Source organism: Pomacea canaliculata, linkage group LG9, assembly GCF_003073045.1.
Source record: "Pomacea canaliculata isolate SZHN2017 linkage group LG9, ASM307304v1, whole genome shotgun sequence".
Taxonomy (NCBI): Eukaryota; Metazoa; Mollusca; class Gastropoda; order Architaenioglossa; family Ampullariidae; genus Pomacea; species Pomacea canaliculata.
This window is the reverse complement of record NC_037598.1, coordinates 1,537,005-1,552,753: the sequence shown is the minus strand read 5'-3', so window position 1 is coordinate 1,552,753 and position 15,749 is coordinate 1,537,005. Positions and strand designations below refer to the sequence as shown.

At 41.4% G+C, this 15,749-nt stretch overlaps 1 protein-coding gene across 1 annotated transcript; it reads right to left on the bottom strand.

The window, feature by feature from the left end:
• Positions 1–3,317: 3,317 nt before the first annotated feature.
• On the bottom strand, positions 3,318–15,472 carry LOC112571952 (transmembrane protease serine 11D-like). Its single transcript, XM_025251375.1, has 9 exons — positions 14,916–15,472; positions 14,560–14,693; positions 11,210–11,310; positions 10,527–10,615; positions 10,006–10,292; positions 9,654–9,793; positions 6,958–9,454; positions 6,500–6,602; positions 3,318–5,813 (listed from the first exon to the last, which is right to left on the bottom strand). The coding sequence occupies exons 1-7, from the start codon at positions 14,978–14,980 to the stop codon at positions 9,335–9,337; spliced, it is 936 nt and encodes a 311-aa protein (XP_025107160.1). The 5' UTR covers positions 14,981–15,472; the 3' UTR covers positions 3,318–5,813; positions 6,500–6,602; positions 6,958–9,334.
• Positions 15,473–15,749: the final 277 nt, after the last annotated feature.

Here is a 15,749-nt window from a genome sequence, read left to right as displayed (position 1 = left end):
GGATGTTGGTGCCCGCTATCACTGGCACTCGTGACGAATACTCCGTGTCTGGACAGACAAGTAACACTGTGTCTACTTTACTGTCCACACCAACGACATCTTTAGGCAACCACACCGACACACGCACAACACCAATATAGGGCACAGAATGACCGCCTGCTCCTATCACTTGCAGTGTAGAATCCAGGTTTTCCAGCTGTCGATATCGCATATTTCTGCGAAAAAAAGACTCCGACACAATAGACACCTGCGAGCCGCTGTCTATCAAACAGCGTGACGTCACGCCGTCGATGCGGATGGGTGATTCGCAGCTCGGTCCCACCAGCGCCTCGAGGTTTGTTTGGTCTGCGCCGGGTGAGTGTAATTCCGCGAGCACCACTCGACTGGTCAGCGTCACATGTCGTCTGGAAGAGGAGTTTCTCACTGCCACCTGCACTCTCGACCCTGTGACACTGGCTGACACTACCGTGATATTTTCCGGTAACCATTCTTGTGAACGCGCGGTGATTGTAACAGGTGCGTTCAGAGTCGTTGTCAGGGTACCACACAGTTCCACAGTTTGCTGAGGAGGAATATCCAGCACTGCACTGTTTAACCGAACTGGCCGTAGTTCTAAAAGGCCCTGTTCGATGGTGTTGGCGGCGGTTGAAAGGAGATGATGATGCTTTCTCACCTTCTCGGCTGGGGTCTCACGGTCGCCTTCTTGGACCAACACTCGCCCCTCTGTGGTGGTCCCTTTCAGTTCGGGGAGGCCCTGTTTCTTCCGCCACTTGCTTTCCTGTCTCCGCCGCTCTCTCTCTCTCTGCACCACCAGCGCTGCATTCACCGGATTGTTGCACTCACGATAAAAATGTCCCTCTTCCCGCACTTGAAACAGTACTTGCTTCTTCTCACTTTACGGGTCGGTCTGTCCTGTTGTACATGGGTGACACGCACCTCTGTACGGGCTTTGGTGCATCTCTCACCCTTCTCACTTGATGAATCACATTTTGAGATCAAACTCTCAATCTGCCGCACATGGCAGTATAACTCTGGGAAGGTGGGTCTACCTTCCCCAGGAATCCCAAATTTATTTCGAATGTCCATGGCGACCATCGGTTCGGAGATTCCCTTGGAGAATATATAATACAGCCTGCGGTTGCATTTCCTCCTCCGTCAGGCCACCTAATGTTTTTAGCACCGACATCTTTGTGGAGAGTTGCAGAAGGAATTGTGACAGGCACTGCTCTCTGGTCGGTCTCATCTGACACAATTCGATATAGATGTCGTCTGCACTTCGTAGCTCCCGAACAGCGCCTGCAAGTCTGCAACCAATTCGCTGACGGTGCCATACTGTTTGTCTTTGGTGTGGAGATGTGCCGCTCCTTTCAGACTCCGTCTCAGGAACGCGAACTTCTCCTCGATCAGTGCATCGTCTTGTATTTCGAGCGCTTGCACTTTCCACTGCTCGAAGGTGACCTCTTGGGGCGATGTAGGCGGAAGCCCTGTAAATGTTTTTAATTCTGGGAGAGGAACGGGCGGTAGTAATTGCACACGTATTGCCTTTGTCACTTCGTTCCTAGCACTTTCAGACCGGAGCTCTTCTAGCTGGCGGCGAAGTTCTTCGATGATGCTGTCTTTATCTGCTGCTCCGGTGCTGTTTGTGCTGCAGTCAGCCATGGTGTTCTGCCGAGGAATTAAAGTTGCTCCTGAACAACTAGCCCCACATTGGGCGCCAGAAATGTAACCAATACGTCAATGGCTACGTAGGGTTGGGCTAAGTTGAACAGGAAAAACACAAGATGGTTTCTCACGTTGAAATTTCTTTATTCAACTCTTTTCTCGGTTGCTGGCCTGCCTCCTCTCTCTCTCTCAAATCTCAACAACAGCATACCAACCACTGTCCGCCCCGCTACTTATATTTCCCTACCCTCGGAACATTCTAGAATGTCGATCCCTCCATCCCCTGCCCCCCCTCGCCCTGTCTGGTCATTGTTTCCACCCAAGTTCTCAGGCGGGTGTAACAATAGACCAGTGGCCGGGGGGTGGGCAGTTCAAGGTCGGCTACCCTGAGCTCAACCAGCGTGGGAAAGGGCAGTGGTCGCGGGTGGACAGTTCACAGTTCAGCCAGCGTGGGAAATAGGACAGCGTCACTCGACGCTGACCTTACAACAACAATTACATACTCAGTACACTTCTAGAGTGCTACAACATATTAAGAAATGATATATTTACGAAAAAGTTCTATATTATTAGAAGTTAAACGTTAGAGTCCCAGAGGTAACCAAGACCTTCATGTCTGACCTTACTTTTAGAACGGAAGATGACCTCTTGTATCAAGTTTGCATTTAGGGTTTATTTGTGTGTCTGTTGTTCCTGTATCTCATCTACTCCTGTCTTTGCCCCCTTTTCTCTGTCTGCATTGTCTCTTATACATTAGGTATAATTTACCATTTTGTTTAACCTTTCTTTTCTGAATAACTCCCAGCAAACGCAAGATTCGGCCAAGCTAGGGAAAGTCTTGTAACATTGGTTTGCCCATTGCCAATCATCCCCCAAACAAGCAATGTTCACCGTGCGCGCACAACTATCGCAGCTGTTGCTATATCTAAATCCGTGATACCACTTTGATGTCGAAACTGTACGCCCCTTTGATATTCGATTGCAGATGAGTTTTTACAAGTTATGAAAGTGGAAAGTTGCCCGCTGTAATCAATAGAAAGATACAGATGCATGTAGTGTTAGGTGGTCGTCTTTTGTGGCGTGATTTTTCTGACGAACACCCATTGTAGTGTGAAAGTACATATAACTGGTTTAACTTTTAGTAGCAGTGTGCTACTTTAATTCTTCTCAAACATTGCCTGCCATATTCTCACCTCCTTTGAAGATTTCCCTGATCTGCAGCAACCCTTCTTGCCAGTTTGCGAAAACTTGTCAATGTTGTGCTCGTGTAGTCAGTGTGTGTTTATGTACAGCAATAAGAGGGCGCTGTTGGAAGTGATCTACACATACAACTACTGATGACAGTTGGCACCATCGTGATTGACCCCCGATCATGTCGAAAAGCAGTTCACGCGAACACACTCACGATCAACACACACACGTTTGCGTTCACGGTGCAATCGCAATCGTGGGTTCATCGATTTGTATACACTGTAGCTGGCACCGTACACTAACGGAACTGCTACCTTCCCCGACACATACTCCTCCAGAATGGCACGAACCCGAGCATAGCCAGAGCCTACTACTTCTATGATACGTTGTAAACAAACGCGCGCACACACACACACACACGCGCGCGTAACATTTTGTCTCTCATTTACAATACCACACTCTCGTTTTTCAAGCCCTTTTCAATTTATTGAACATACACTTTAATGAAGTACAGTAAAATAGCTATTCGTGCTTGGTCAAGCGGTGGATTTACAGTGATAGTGTTTGTCTGACCTCAGAAGTCTCCCTGCTAGATGCAAAATACGGGAAAGAAACAATTTATTGATTTTATTTATGGAAAAGGCCTTCCGCATATTTCAAGCCGAATCCAAACAATACACAATACAATACAATGCAAAAACATACATCATAATCTAGAGTTCTAGACGAACTGTATAGAGTCAAATATTCAGTTATTAGTTACATTATTAACTACAAACTTGTCAGTATTTTCTACCAGCATGGATAACTGGAAAGCAGATGGTAATAGTGTTTACATTTCTTTCTCACTACCCTCTATCTTTTTCATAAGAACATAACATGTATTACCGACTCTACAACACCTGGACAAAAGGGACATGACAGGATAGTAGCAATGTCACTTTGAATGATCACAAAATGCAAGAAATGTGAAAAAACATGAAAATAGTGGTGAATGCACACCATGTGCCAAAAACATATGGTTATCCCAATGACACTTTTTTTGGGCACTCCATGAAACATCCACAATAGCACAACAAACAGATAGTCTTGTTGAAAGCAATCAAATCTAGATATTTGTACATATTTATACATTTGACTATGTCCTTTTCCATGTGCCATTTCTCCCTCTTGACAGGTAACCACCATTGCAGAACACAAAAATAGAGTTCTCAAGATTTATAACAAAGCATACCTGTTTATATAACATCCTTAGTAAGAATATGTTGTAAGTAAATAACATGATATACGAGTGAAAATTCTTTTCACTTAATTTTCCTCAAAGCAAGAACTGTGTTTGTTTCCCTGTTTTATTTACTACCATCACTTCAAACTTTTAGGAGAATGAGCAATGAGAAGGCAGTATACTGTTATGTACAATTCTTTTCTCAAATGATAGTCTCTAGACATATATTGTGCCACAGCAATATACTTAAGAATAAGCTCATGCCTTGCTCCAGAGTGGCATATAAAATATATTAAACGGCTTGTTTCTGTGGGTGAAAGCAACTGGATGCACGGTGTGAATGTGTCTTGTATGTATACTATAAAAAAAAAAGTACATTGCTAAAAACAGAATTAGAAGGTTACACCGTTCTTGGTTCAAAAATGTAGCAATGAATTCATAAAGCCTTTGTTGATGTTGGTTGTAGCAATGCTTTAAAACAAAATAAACATGCTATCATCCCTTAAATACCTTTACAATTTCAATAAACATATCAATTGTCCCCTTCAGTAAACTGACTAAAGAAAGTAATAGCTCAACAACTTATGGAAAAAAGTGTTCTTCCTCTTCATTGTCTTCACCAGATTTCGAATCGATATCTGAGTGAAGATCACTAATCACATCTATTAATTCCTCATGAAATAGAAGATATGTTTTTGAAAGACATGGCCTAAAATTATCAGTAGGCATTAGACAATGTTGATAAATTCTCTTTATATCAAAACGTCGGGAAACTGATGTGCACAGATTAGGCATATTTTCAAAAACTTAAATTGCAACCATGTGAAAATATTATGTACAAATCAAGTGTAATAAACTTTTGTGGGTGTTTTTGTTTGCAGAATACAGCAACTGTGTTTAAATATTTCTTAAAATGCCTAATCCTTAACCCATACAACATACCAGACTACATATTGGGCACTTCTTGCCTAGGAAGTCATGGGCATGAGCTGTCTCAAGACATAACACCTGATGATGGTGAAATTCTATAATTGTGTTACCTACAATAAACAATTAAACAAACACATAAAATACCATTTTCACAATCCACGTATTCTTTCCATAGTTTCCAAATAATGTAAACTGAAATTATTGGCTTATAACCCTTACAATTAAACTATATTTACATCCATCAAATGAAACTGTCGTACTACTTGACTACAGGTCTAGTGGCACTGATACAGTTCTCTATGGAGTCATTAAGCAATATACCCTGAGGAGTTTCTTGAAAGTTAGACTTATTGGACAACATATGACGATATGTTTAGCAAGTATCTTGTACATGTTGCTGTAGTCATGCTGTGACAAAATATGATAGCATGTTTACCCAGTGCCTTGTACATGTTTCTGTAGTCTCTGCTGTGACAACACATTATGATGTGTTTACCAAGTGTCTAGTACATGTTGCTATAATCATGCTGTGACAAAATGATAGCATGTTTACCCAGTGCCTTGTACATGTTTCTGTAGTCCCTGCTGCGACTATGTAGAAAAGTTGTCCTCCGCTCCGATGCCATGCAAAATTTCTGGAGAGACATTTGTCCTTCTAACTGTAGCATTCTGCATAGCTCCATCACTTTCATGCAAAATGCGGTCCCTGGCTTCTTTGGTGTTGCTGGCCATAAGCCATTTCTTATTAGTGTTACTGCTTCTGGCTCACATTCACAGAACTGTACTTTCATGATGTGATCTCTGCCTATAATAATAATAAAGAAAAGAACATAAAACGTGCTTTTAGAATTTGATACTGTTCTACCTTTACATAAATATTATGCAACATCTTCTCATTGTTGACATATGATGCCTACTTCTTTTCTTTCCACACTACATGTTAAAGTCCAGCCTAAGGTAATTCAGTAAAGTAAATATTCTTACCTTTCAGAATTGTAAATTAAAGCTAGTTAGAGCTTTCGTTTATAATTGTATTATTACGTATCCATTTCTTTGAATATATTTCATATATTTATTTTGTCTGACATTCAACAGTTAGTGCAAAATAAAAGTAAACATAGGAAAACATAATTTATAGATCATTAAACCAAAAAGTGCCAATAGGTTATAAATAAATATAAAGTCTGGCAAGGCAGACAGCCCTGTAAGCAGATGCCACATGCGAAGAAAAAGAATTGCATGCCCGAGACGAAAGCAAAACCCAGGACAGCTAACCCTCACTGGTGAAAGTCCTGGCTTCCGAACATTTATTCACATTAAGTATCTATTAATTAACATTTATTCACAAGCTTGTTTGTTTTGGTTAAGACAAGGTTCTTCCATAATGTGATATTTTGAATGCATGACAGTAAAATGTGAAAAAAAAAATTGAGAAGAAATGCTTGGGTAAAATCTGTTTTTCTAGAAAACATAATAATCTTGCATATGTACCTTGTGCATCAAAAACTCCAATCTGATGGAAGTAGAGCTTGTCACAATGGTGCTCAGACAAAATGGTTACTTCTCTTTTCACAGGTAGATACAATGATGCGTCCTGACAAAACAATAGCAAGTTTTAACATAAGCTTGCAGCATTCAAGTCTATAAATATGCCATAATCAAATTATGGAATTTATATAAGTTTCAAACCTCATCAAAAGTAGAATCCATGACATTCTAATGCACAATGGTGTATCAGTTCTTACATTAGCTAAGTCTTACCACATTTCTGATTCCTTTCAGTTGATTTTCTGAAGCATGTGCTGATATATATATACAGAGAGAGAGAATATATATTGAGAGAATATATTTTCAGATTGCCGATACCATTGTGTATATTTACATTTACATAACAATCTAAAAGATTATAAAAAAATATATATCCACAAATGTTGATATATTGTACTTACTTCTTTCCAACTGTATGTCTGATGATTCATCACCAAACAGTAGATCTTTTCATCACATGATTTGCAATAGTCTTCCAGGTCCACAATCAGGACACAAGACAATCTCTGGGACCTGTGCACAGCCACAGAAGCTGCATTTTTTTTTTTTGGCAGGTCTGAATTCTTCAATGTGGACATGAACAAGACCTGCTCGCAGATCTTTCCAGACCTCAGCCTCGGACACTTTTTTTCTTCATGTGATTGCTGACTCCAGTTTCACCTGGTCTCGTAAGAATTGAATAGAACTAACTTTCTAATACATCCTGCTATCTTGAAGAATATCCTGGAAGGTGTCACGTACGTTCCTCCTGTTGTTGGGTGCGTACACGTCCATTTTGCCCCTGTTGAAGAGTTCACTTTCCAATTTCCTCACATCCACCGCGGAAAATCGTTCCTTACGTTTACCAACCTGCCCGAATTTACCGTATATCCAGCTGGATACCACTTTCTTGGCCGTGGCATGCTTCATTAAGTGCACACGTCTTCACAAAATTAAAAAAAGATAGAAAAATCACCGAGACTAATGGAGGAGCTCAAACAGGGAGACACGAATTAGTGGGGTTCTCGTTTTCATTAGCTTTGACATTAATTCTTCTTGGTGATATAATAAATGTTTTATATATTTGTATCATTTTATTTCTAATTTTTACTTTTCGAAACAACCAGAGTTTGGTTTTGTTTTTTTGTTTTGTTTTGTTTTTGTTTTAAGGAGAGAAAACATCGAAATGACTACTCCCTTCAATAATATGACTAGTCTAAAAAAAAATACTTGCTAACTTTGTACCAGAAAAACATCAAACCTTAAAAGACTAAGGATAAAATATAGTATTATAGTGCATACAATATATCATTTCCCCCCTTTTTCCTCAGCTTTTGCGACCCGCCTCTATACTTTTTAGAAAGCATTCTGGACTTGTTTTGGAACTCTTTGGAAAAGGAAAACAAATGACACTGACTGACGTCCCCCCACCCCTACTCCTCATCAAAATGATAACAACACAGACTTTCACATATTAAAAAAGTTCACAAAGCTCTTTAGACAATTTTTTTCTCTTTATTGTAAATATAACCACTTTTCTCAGTGATATAGCATGTGTTGTTGACCCTTCGTTAAACCATGCAAACACGTATAGGAATTCTGTCAATTTCATCGTGTTTGCCGATGTGTTTAATCCTTTTGCTTATTAATTCTGCTTTTGTAAAACGTCTGCTGCATTTTTAAAAAGAATTAATAATCGTATCTTCTGTCGTTCGGTGCTTAATTCGACCTTTTCTAGTCGGGTTTTCGAAAAGGAAAACGAATCGACACGGAATGACGCCCTGGCATTAATTCACTATACGGTATATCGTCATCTAAGCAACCTTTCCATACCAACAAATCTACAAAGCGACAATTTAATTTTGGCATTTTAAATCCTACGTAAATTTCGCTTTCACAAACGGAAGACAATCTGCAGGCCGGAAATCTGCCAGTGTCGCAGCAAAATTTGCTTCACAACTAATAATAATAACAATGATCGAGAGCTTGCAAACGTACGTACATTAGATACAAAAATAAATTTTTAATTATTTAATTTAATAAATTTAGTAATAATTCCATTTAAAATTATTTTTAATTTAGTTTATAAATTATTTAAAGTTAATTTATAAATAATTCCATATAAAATTATTTTTAATTTAGTTAATAAATTATTTAAATTTATTTCAAATAATAACTGGTGCTTAAAATAGACAATACCAAATACCAACATATTTCAGCAAGAGCAACAAAGAAGCCGTTTGTTCCGATTAGTTGATGACGTCAGACCATGATGTCGTGGCTCACTTCTGAAAGCTTTCAGACAAGGGTCTGTGACAGGTACTGGGTAACTGCCGAGAGCTGGAGGATGAGTATAGCACTGAGCGCGGGAACGGCTGGGTGTATTAGGTGTGATGATGATGATGATGATGATGATGATGATGATGATGATGATGCGCGCATGCACCGTTTTCTCTTTTGTTTTGTGTTCTCATTACTCACTCATTAATTTCTCTTTTGGTTTTGTTTTTGTTTTTTGTTTGTCATTTTTCGTTATCTTACATCCTTCCTATCTTCCTTGATTCTTTTATTTCTTCCTTTATTTCGTGTCACGTGACCCGTGTTCAGATCTCAGCAATATTCCTGACTTCAGGCGAGCATTATTCCTGATAACGAAATCTCCTTCCGTAAAATATTTCGGAATTACAAAGTAAAATTTGGTCCATTGATCAAGAAATTATAGTTGCGTGTCTTCAATCTCCTTAGTTACATTCTCATGCTGACTCAAAAACGCGATTTTCCTCGGCTGAAAAGTTCCCTTTACAGGAGTCCATGTTGAAATGTGAAAGGCAGTCTCGACCTTTGATCTCTATCCTCCTCAGATCCTCGGCCGCACACCGTCCTTGAAGACGAATGGAATCCATACGCTCCTGCTTTCATCTGATTATAAATCACAAAAGCAGACTTTTGAAGCAGGCTGCTTTGTACTGATGCAAACTGTGGAGTAAATTCTTACAGAATGTATGGCGATCTCGCGGAGAAAGAGAGAAAGAAGGAAAGAAAGAAATAGAGAAAAAAATGATGGTGATGCCCGTGGTGGTGGTGAGGATGTAGGTTGTAGGATGTAGGTTGAGCATACCGTGCAGGGCCCTATGGTGTCGTCCGGCAGCTCTGCGCACAGGCTGTCTGGTCCGACAGAGGCGTTGTGACGTTGGTTGCAGTGGACGTAGTCTGACACCGGTGTCAGCAGCTTCCTCAGTGTCGGCGATGGAGGTTCACCTGACAACAGTCATCCGAGACAGATAGATATCTTCCACATACACACACATGACAAGCACACTAAGAAACCGCCTCATGTAGGGAAACAGCGTAGGAGACAACTATGTGCTTACACAACCTCGCATGTTTGGTCGTTATCGCCTGTTATCAAGTACGACAAAGCCAATATGGCGCTCGACCATCTCTGGGGCTGAATCCCCCGTCACGCTCACCAACCCCGGGTGAACCCCAGCCAACAACGAGGCAGGTCTTGTTGTTGACGTCATCAGTTTCTGCGATGACACAAGCAGGCTCGCGCTGTCTGGTGAGGTTATCCGAGTGCAGGTGCACCAGGGCAAGGTCGTGGCGGGAGCTGTTCAGCTGATGGCCGCCGTAGATGTACAGCGAGTCCACGTGCACCGACTGCCTCTCCTCCCTGTCCAGCTGAAAGTCCTCGACGCTGTCACCTTCGACCCTTACTGCTGCCAAGCCAATATTCCAGTTGACAGGACTGTAGTTCCTGTCGAGTAGAAGATAGTTTCAAAGCTGTCTCCAGTTTAGAACCTGTCTCGTCAAGTTTTTATATGATAAATAAATAAATCATTGTCAGCAGTAGCATATGTAGATAGAAAGATTATAGTTACCGTCAGAATTTACTGAGTGGTCAGGGTTAGGGGTCAGTAAAATTGGAGGAGGCACTGATGTGGTGCCCAAAGACTAACAACAGGTCCACAGAAGACTAAAATGACATTGCCTTGTAAAGCAGCTAGCCGCAGTCAGAACCCAGAAACTGTCTATCAACACACCCCCGCACATGGTGGCAGCCAGTGACCGCAGACGCACCTGAAACAAAAGAGCTCTGCTCATGGATTCTAAACAACAGAGAGAAAAACAAGCAAACAGTAAATTGTTTAGTTCCCCCTGTTGACCTATCACCTTGCCGTGGTCAGGAGGCTTGCGTGTCTCAATGATACCGATGGGAGCACCTTGTCGGACATATCAAGGGGTAGAGATCAGACTAAGAGTGGTCCACCGGTCCTCCGGGTTACAAGAGGTTGGACAATGGACTAACAATTCATACCTTGAAACAGATACAGTTACGGAAACTAAAACTAAAAACAAGCCCATCAAACGGTGACAGTAGAGAGGCAGACCAAGTAACTGGAATAATGATGGCTACTAGAAACTGTCCTGGAGCAGCATGGCTACACCTGCTGCTGACAAAAAAAAAAAAGAAAAAAAAAGGACTCTAGTGGATGCTTATATACCACCACAAGTAAGTAAAATCGTGTAGTCATGATTTATTCAAATTTTCGTCAAATATGGTCAGAAAACTATCGTGTCAACCCAGAAGAAGTGTGTACCCTTATTTCTTTATCATGTAAGGTCAAGACAAGAGAGGTACTGCCAACGTGAGTCCTACCTCCAGCCACACACCTGCCAAGGGAAACGGCTTTCATCAGCTTCTGTGCCGCCGACGATACGCTTGTCAGGTGATGCCGCCCTCTCAGTACTCCTCCCACACTCTTTCTGTGCACCTGACAAATAAAATACCGGAGATACCTCCACACCACAAGTAAGGTGAACAATCGAATAAAGTTAGTGATCTCCTTGTCTCACCACACGGTGTGACATGCGCGTTGGTTCACAACACACGCACGAAACAAACAGATCTTGGCGGCTTTCCCACCCCTCAACGTGTTATTAATATATTATAACAAAAGTCTTAATGTAAGGAATTAGCCATCTTTGTAAGATTTTGATGATTTCGTGAAAGCTTGATATCCTCGGGTTAGAGCAGGGGTCTCAAACTCAATTTACCCGGGGGCCACTGGAGGCAGAGTCTGGATGAGGCTGGGCCGCATCAGCTTTTCCACAAGAAAAGCTCTTACAAAAACATTCCAATGTCATCAAATGTCTTATTTTTTCATCTTATTAAAAAATAAAAATAAATTAACAAATTTATAAGAAAAAATAAATCAATCAGTAATAAATAAATTGAAAATGAAAATATAATAATAATACAGCAGATATAGAAGACTGAAGAAAATATAGTTGCTGACCAGAGAAATGTAATTATTATTATTCAGATTCAAATGTCTGTATTAGCATTTCTTTAACATTTAACTTTCTGAATATGAATGGAACATTGAACATAAACTGTTTTGAACATGGCTTCTTCTGCCTACTTCTTGCTGCTAGAGGTCTGGCAGCGCTTACTCTCGCATAGCCGAGCCACATTTGGCTTAAGGGAGGAAGCAGTTGAGACCCTCAGTACGGCTTGAAGATGCTCATCAGTAAGTCTGGATCTGTACTTGGACTTATTGAAGTTCAAGGTAGAGAAGAGCTTTTCGCACAAGTATGTGCTCCCAAAAAGACACATGGTCCGCTTGAACATTCGGGAAAGCTCATGGAAGCTAGGGGGCAATTCTCTCAAAAATTGCCCGAGCTTGTCTGCTTTTCCACTCACCTCCCTGAACTTGGCTTTGAGTTCAGAGTTGCACTGCAGGTCAATGAGCTCCATTTGAAGCACAGGAGGAGCATCTTGCACATCAAAGGAGAAGGGGTCCGCAAAAATTTGAAATGTGGTTCTGTGCGTCTTGAAGTCTGCAAATCTGTGATCGAATTCCTCCTGTAGCTTCAAAATGACATCCACATACTCTTCACCGCTGAACGGTGTGCCTGCATCCATGAGTGCCTTGCATGCTGGGAAATGGCAAAGGTTTGTCTGAGAAAGCTGGGCTTTCCATAACATAAGTTTTGTAGAGAATGCTCTCACGTTGTCATAGGCAGCACTGACAAGTTGCCCCTGACCTTGTAGCTTCTTGTTCAGTACGTTAAGCTCATGTGTCATATCAACCAAAAAAGCTAAGTCCATGAGCCATTTTGGATCACTTAGCCCAGGAACAGCAACCCCATCTTCCTCCATGAAGGCTTTCACTTCGGCTCTCAACTCAAAAAATCTCTTCAATATGTTTCCCCTGCTGAGCCAACGTACCTCGGTGAAGTAGAGCACATCCCCATATTCTGACTCCATTTCCTCTAAAAAAGCACGAAACCTTCTGTGCTTTAAGCCCCTGGATCTGATTTGGTTGATACATTTCACAACGATAGACATCACATTGTCAAACTTCAGGCATTTGCTGCAAAGGGCCTGCTGATGAATAATGCAGTGCAGAGCAATGGCCTCCTCCACACCTTCCTCTTCCAGTTTTTTTTGAACAAGTGCCACGAGTCCATTTTTCCTCCCTGTCATTGATGGCGCTCCATCAGTTGTTATTCCAACAAACCTCCTCCAAGGCAAACCGGCATTCTCAATGGCATCACACAGCTGGTGAAATATCTCCTGAGCGGTGGTCTGGCCATGCATTGGAATCACTGAGAGCAACTCCTCTATGACTTCAAAAGTGTCATCAACACCGCGGACAAAGACTGCGAGTTGGGCAGTGTCGGTGATGTCTGTGGTCTCATCAAGAGCGACTGAGTATACACTGAAACATTTTGCTTTCTCATACAGTTGATCATAAATGTCACTTGACAGGTCAGAAATGGGCTCTGCTACGATGTTGGCAGAAAGGCTTATGTTGCTAAACTGACCTTTCTTTTCTGGACAGACAATACATGCAGCCTGTAATATGCACATTTTTAAAAATTCGCCTTCTTTGAATGGCTTTCCTGCTTTAGCAATCATCTCACTAACCACGTAGCTAGCTTCGACTGCTGCGTCATTCTCTTTGGTTGCTTTCTTAAAGAAATTTTGTTGCCTCAGTAGATATGTTTTAAGATTAGCAACCCGGTTGACTCTCTCATCTCCCTGGTATTTTGCATACTCCTCAGCATGTCTAGTTGTGTAATGACATTTCAAATTGTATTCTTTGTGCACTGCAACTTTCTCTGTGCAAATAAGACACGTTGGGCTGCCTCTGTGCTCAACAAAGAAATATTGCTCTTCCCACTTTTCCTGAAATTGTCTGTGCTCATCACCAACCTTTCTCTTAACTGCAGGCTTTGAAAAAGACATGTTTGGAGCTGTGCGTAAAGGTCTTTGCGGGCTCACTGTTGTGCAATGGCAAACTTAAACTGACCGTCTGCTTTCTTCCAAATATTTTTTCACTTGCCTCAGACTAAAATTACGTCATAAAATGACGTCGGGTTCTGACGCGAAACCGCGACGTATCCAACACACTCTTAAATGCAAGGCAAGGGCAACAATCACTAAGAAAACAAAAGACAGGGGCAACAACCTCCCGCCCCTCACAGACTGGTCCGTGACAGAAGATATACAGTAACAGTATCAAACACGGGCCGCACTAACATGAAACTTTGATATTGAGGTGGGGGCCGCAAACTTTTGTTTCGCAGGCCGCAGTTGGCCCGCGGGCCGCGAGTTTGAGACCCCTGGGTTAGAGGAACAGCCAATCCTGACCTTATTTAAACTACCAAATTTTATTTCATCTGAAATGAAAATTCTGCCGTCGTCTAAATTCCAGTTCTGAGAGAGTACAGGGTATGCCCGGACTAGATACTGAACCTGGACGTCACCCGCATATCACGTGACAGAGTCTCGACCCTTCCCTTATCCCTTATAACAGAACCAAGTATATACATTTTATGTAAGACAAAACTCGCTAGGTTTTTTCCCGTAAAAGTTACATACAGAATCACTTCATCAAATTAGTTTTTATTCTCGATCTCTTTTGTATATTTTCCAGACTCTTTACCCGCACTATTTAGTGATGACGGCTTTGAGCAGAAACACGTGCCTCTGCAAAGATGTCCACACTTACCTCCTAGACACTTGTGGCCAGGAAGAAGTAATAAGACAAACAATATCCCGGGGCCCGCTAGTGATGTCAGGCGGGTGGCCATTTTGCTGTGTTGCCAACAGTGTGTAAGATTCCCAGGTGCAGGTCTGGGACCACTGTAAGAGTACCAACGTCGACAAGATAAGAAAAGTTTTTTTTAAATCACACGACATTGCTGGTTTATGTGTACTTTCACGTGCATATAGACAGTTGAATGAGAACACTTAAACAAGCATTGCATGTGTATACAATGAGTCCATGCCACTTTACACGCATGCGCGCCCACACGCGCACACACACATGTACAAAATCACACATGAAAGGAAGATTCTACTTACCTCTGCAAGAACATTCTAGCATAAGTGTAGCGCAGTGAAATTCGTTGAAAATAAGATGTGTTCATGGGGCCGCAAGTCACTGGCTTCTTTTACCTCCTTTATTCTTTCTCTTTTTTTTCCTGCCTACAGGTTATAGTTTGCTTCACTTATTTATCTATCTATTTATCTAACTTTACCCCACCCCCAGCTACCAGTGCAGGTCAGTGGACAGAGCTGTAGTCACGTGCATTTCTTTTGTGAGTCTAATGTTGGATTTTTTACCAACTGAAGTATGAGCACCGTGTGTTGTGCATGCGTCCGTCTGTGTGTGTGTGTGTGGTGTTTAAAATGAGTTTGTATTATTGTGATATTACAGTTTTCTGGTTGGCGTGTTTTCCTTCGTTCCCCCGGGTGTCTGGCGTTCTCTCCTTTTTATATGAGACATGCACCGTTATTGTCAGCATTCAAGGCGGCGAAGACGTGGGTGTTCCGTGATAATTCTGAGTAATAATATGTGTTTGGCTACTTGTCTTAGACAATATAGAATCTTCTTACACTGCTTATATTACCTCTGTGTGTGTCTGTAAAGCCCTGTCAAATATCAGAGAACAGCTTTCTTTATAAGTAACAGTCATCATCATCATCATCGTCATCTATGTTCTTAAAACTTTAAACATATATGTTTTAGTTTGATCTTGGCCGCTAGGCGTAAAGAGAAGGTCTCTGCCAATTACAGCTTCGCTTAATTAATACCTTCCATTAACTAGTTCTGGCACCTGATGCTTGAAACACCGACACTGTCACATGACAGTGAAAAAGTGAACTTGACAATTAATTTCTTAATAATTCAATCAT

Excerpts from the sequence above, each read along its gene's own strand:
- LOC112571952 (XM_025251375.1), bottom strand. The coding sequence starts at position 14,980 with ATGAACACATCTTATTTTCAACGAATTTCACTGCGCTACACTTATGCT. Across the intron at positions 11,311-14,559 it reads TGGCCACAAGTGTCTAGGAG|GTGCACAGAAAGAGTGTGGG; the intron begins GTAAGTGTGGAC and ends TTTATTTGTCAG. Across the intron at positions 10,616-11,209 it reads AAAGCCGTTTCCCTTGGCAG|GTGCGTCTGCGGTCACTGGC; the intron begins GTGTGTGGCTGG and ends CTTTTGTTTCAG.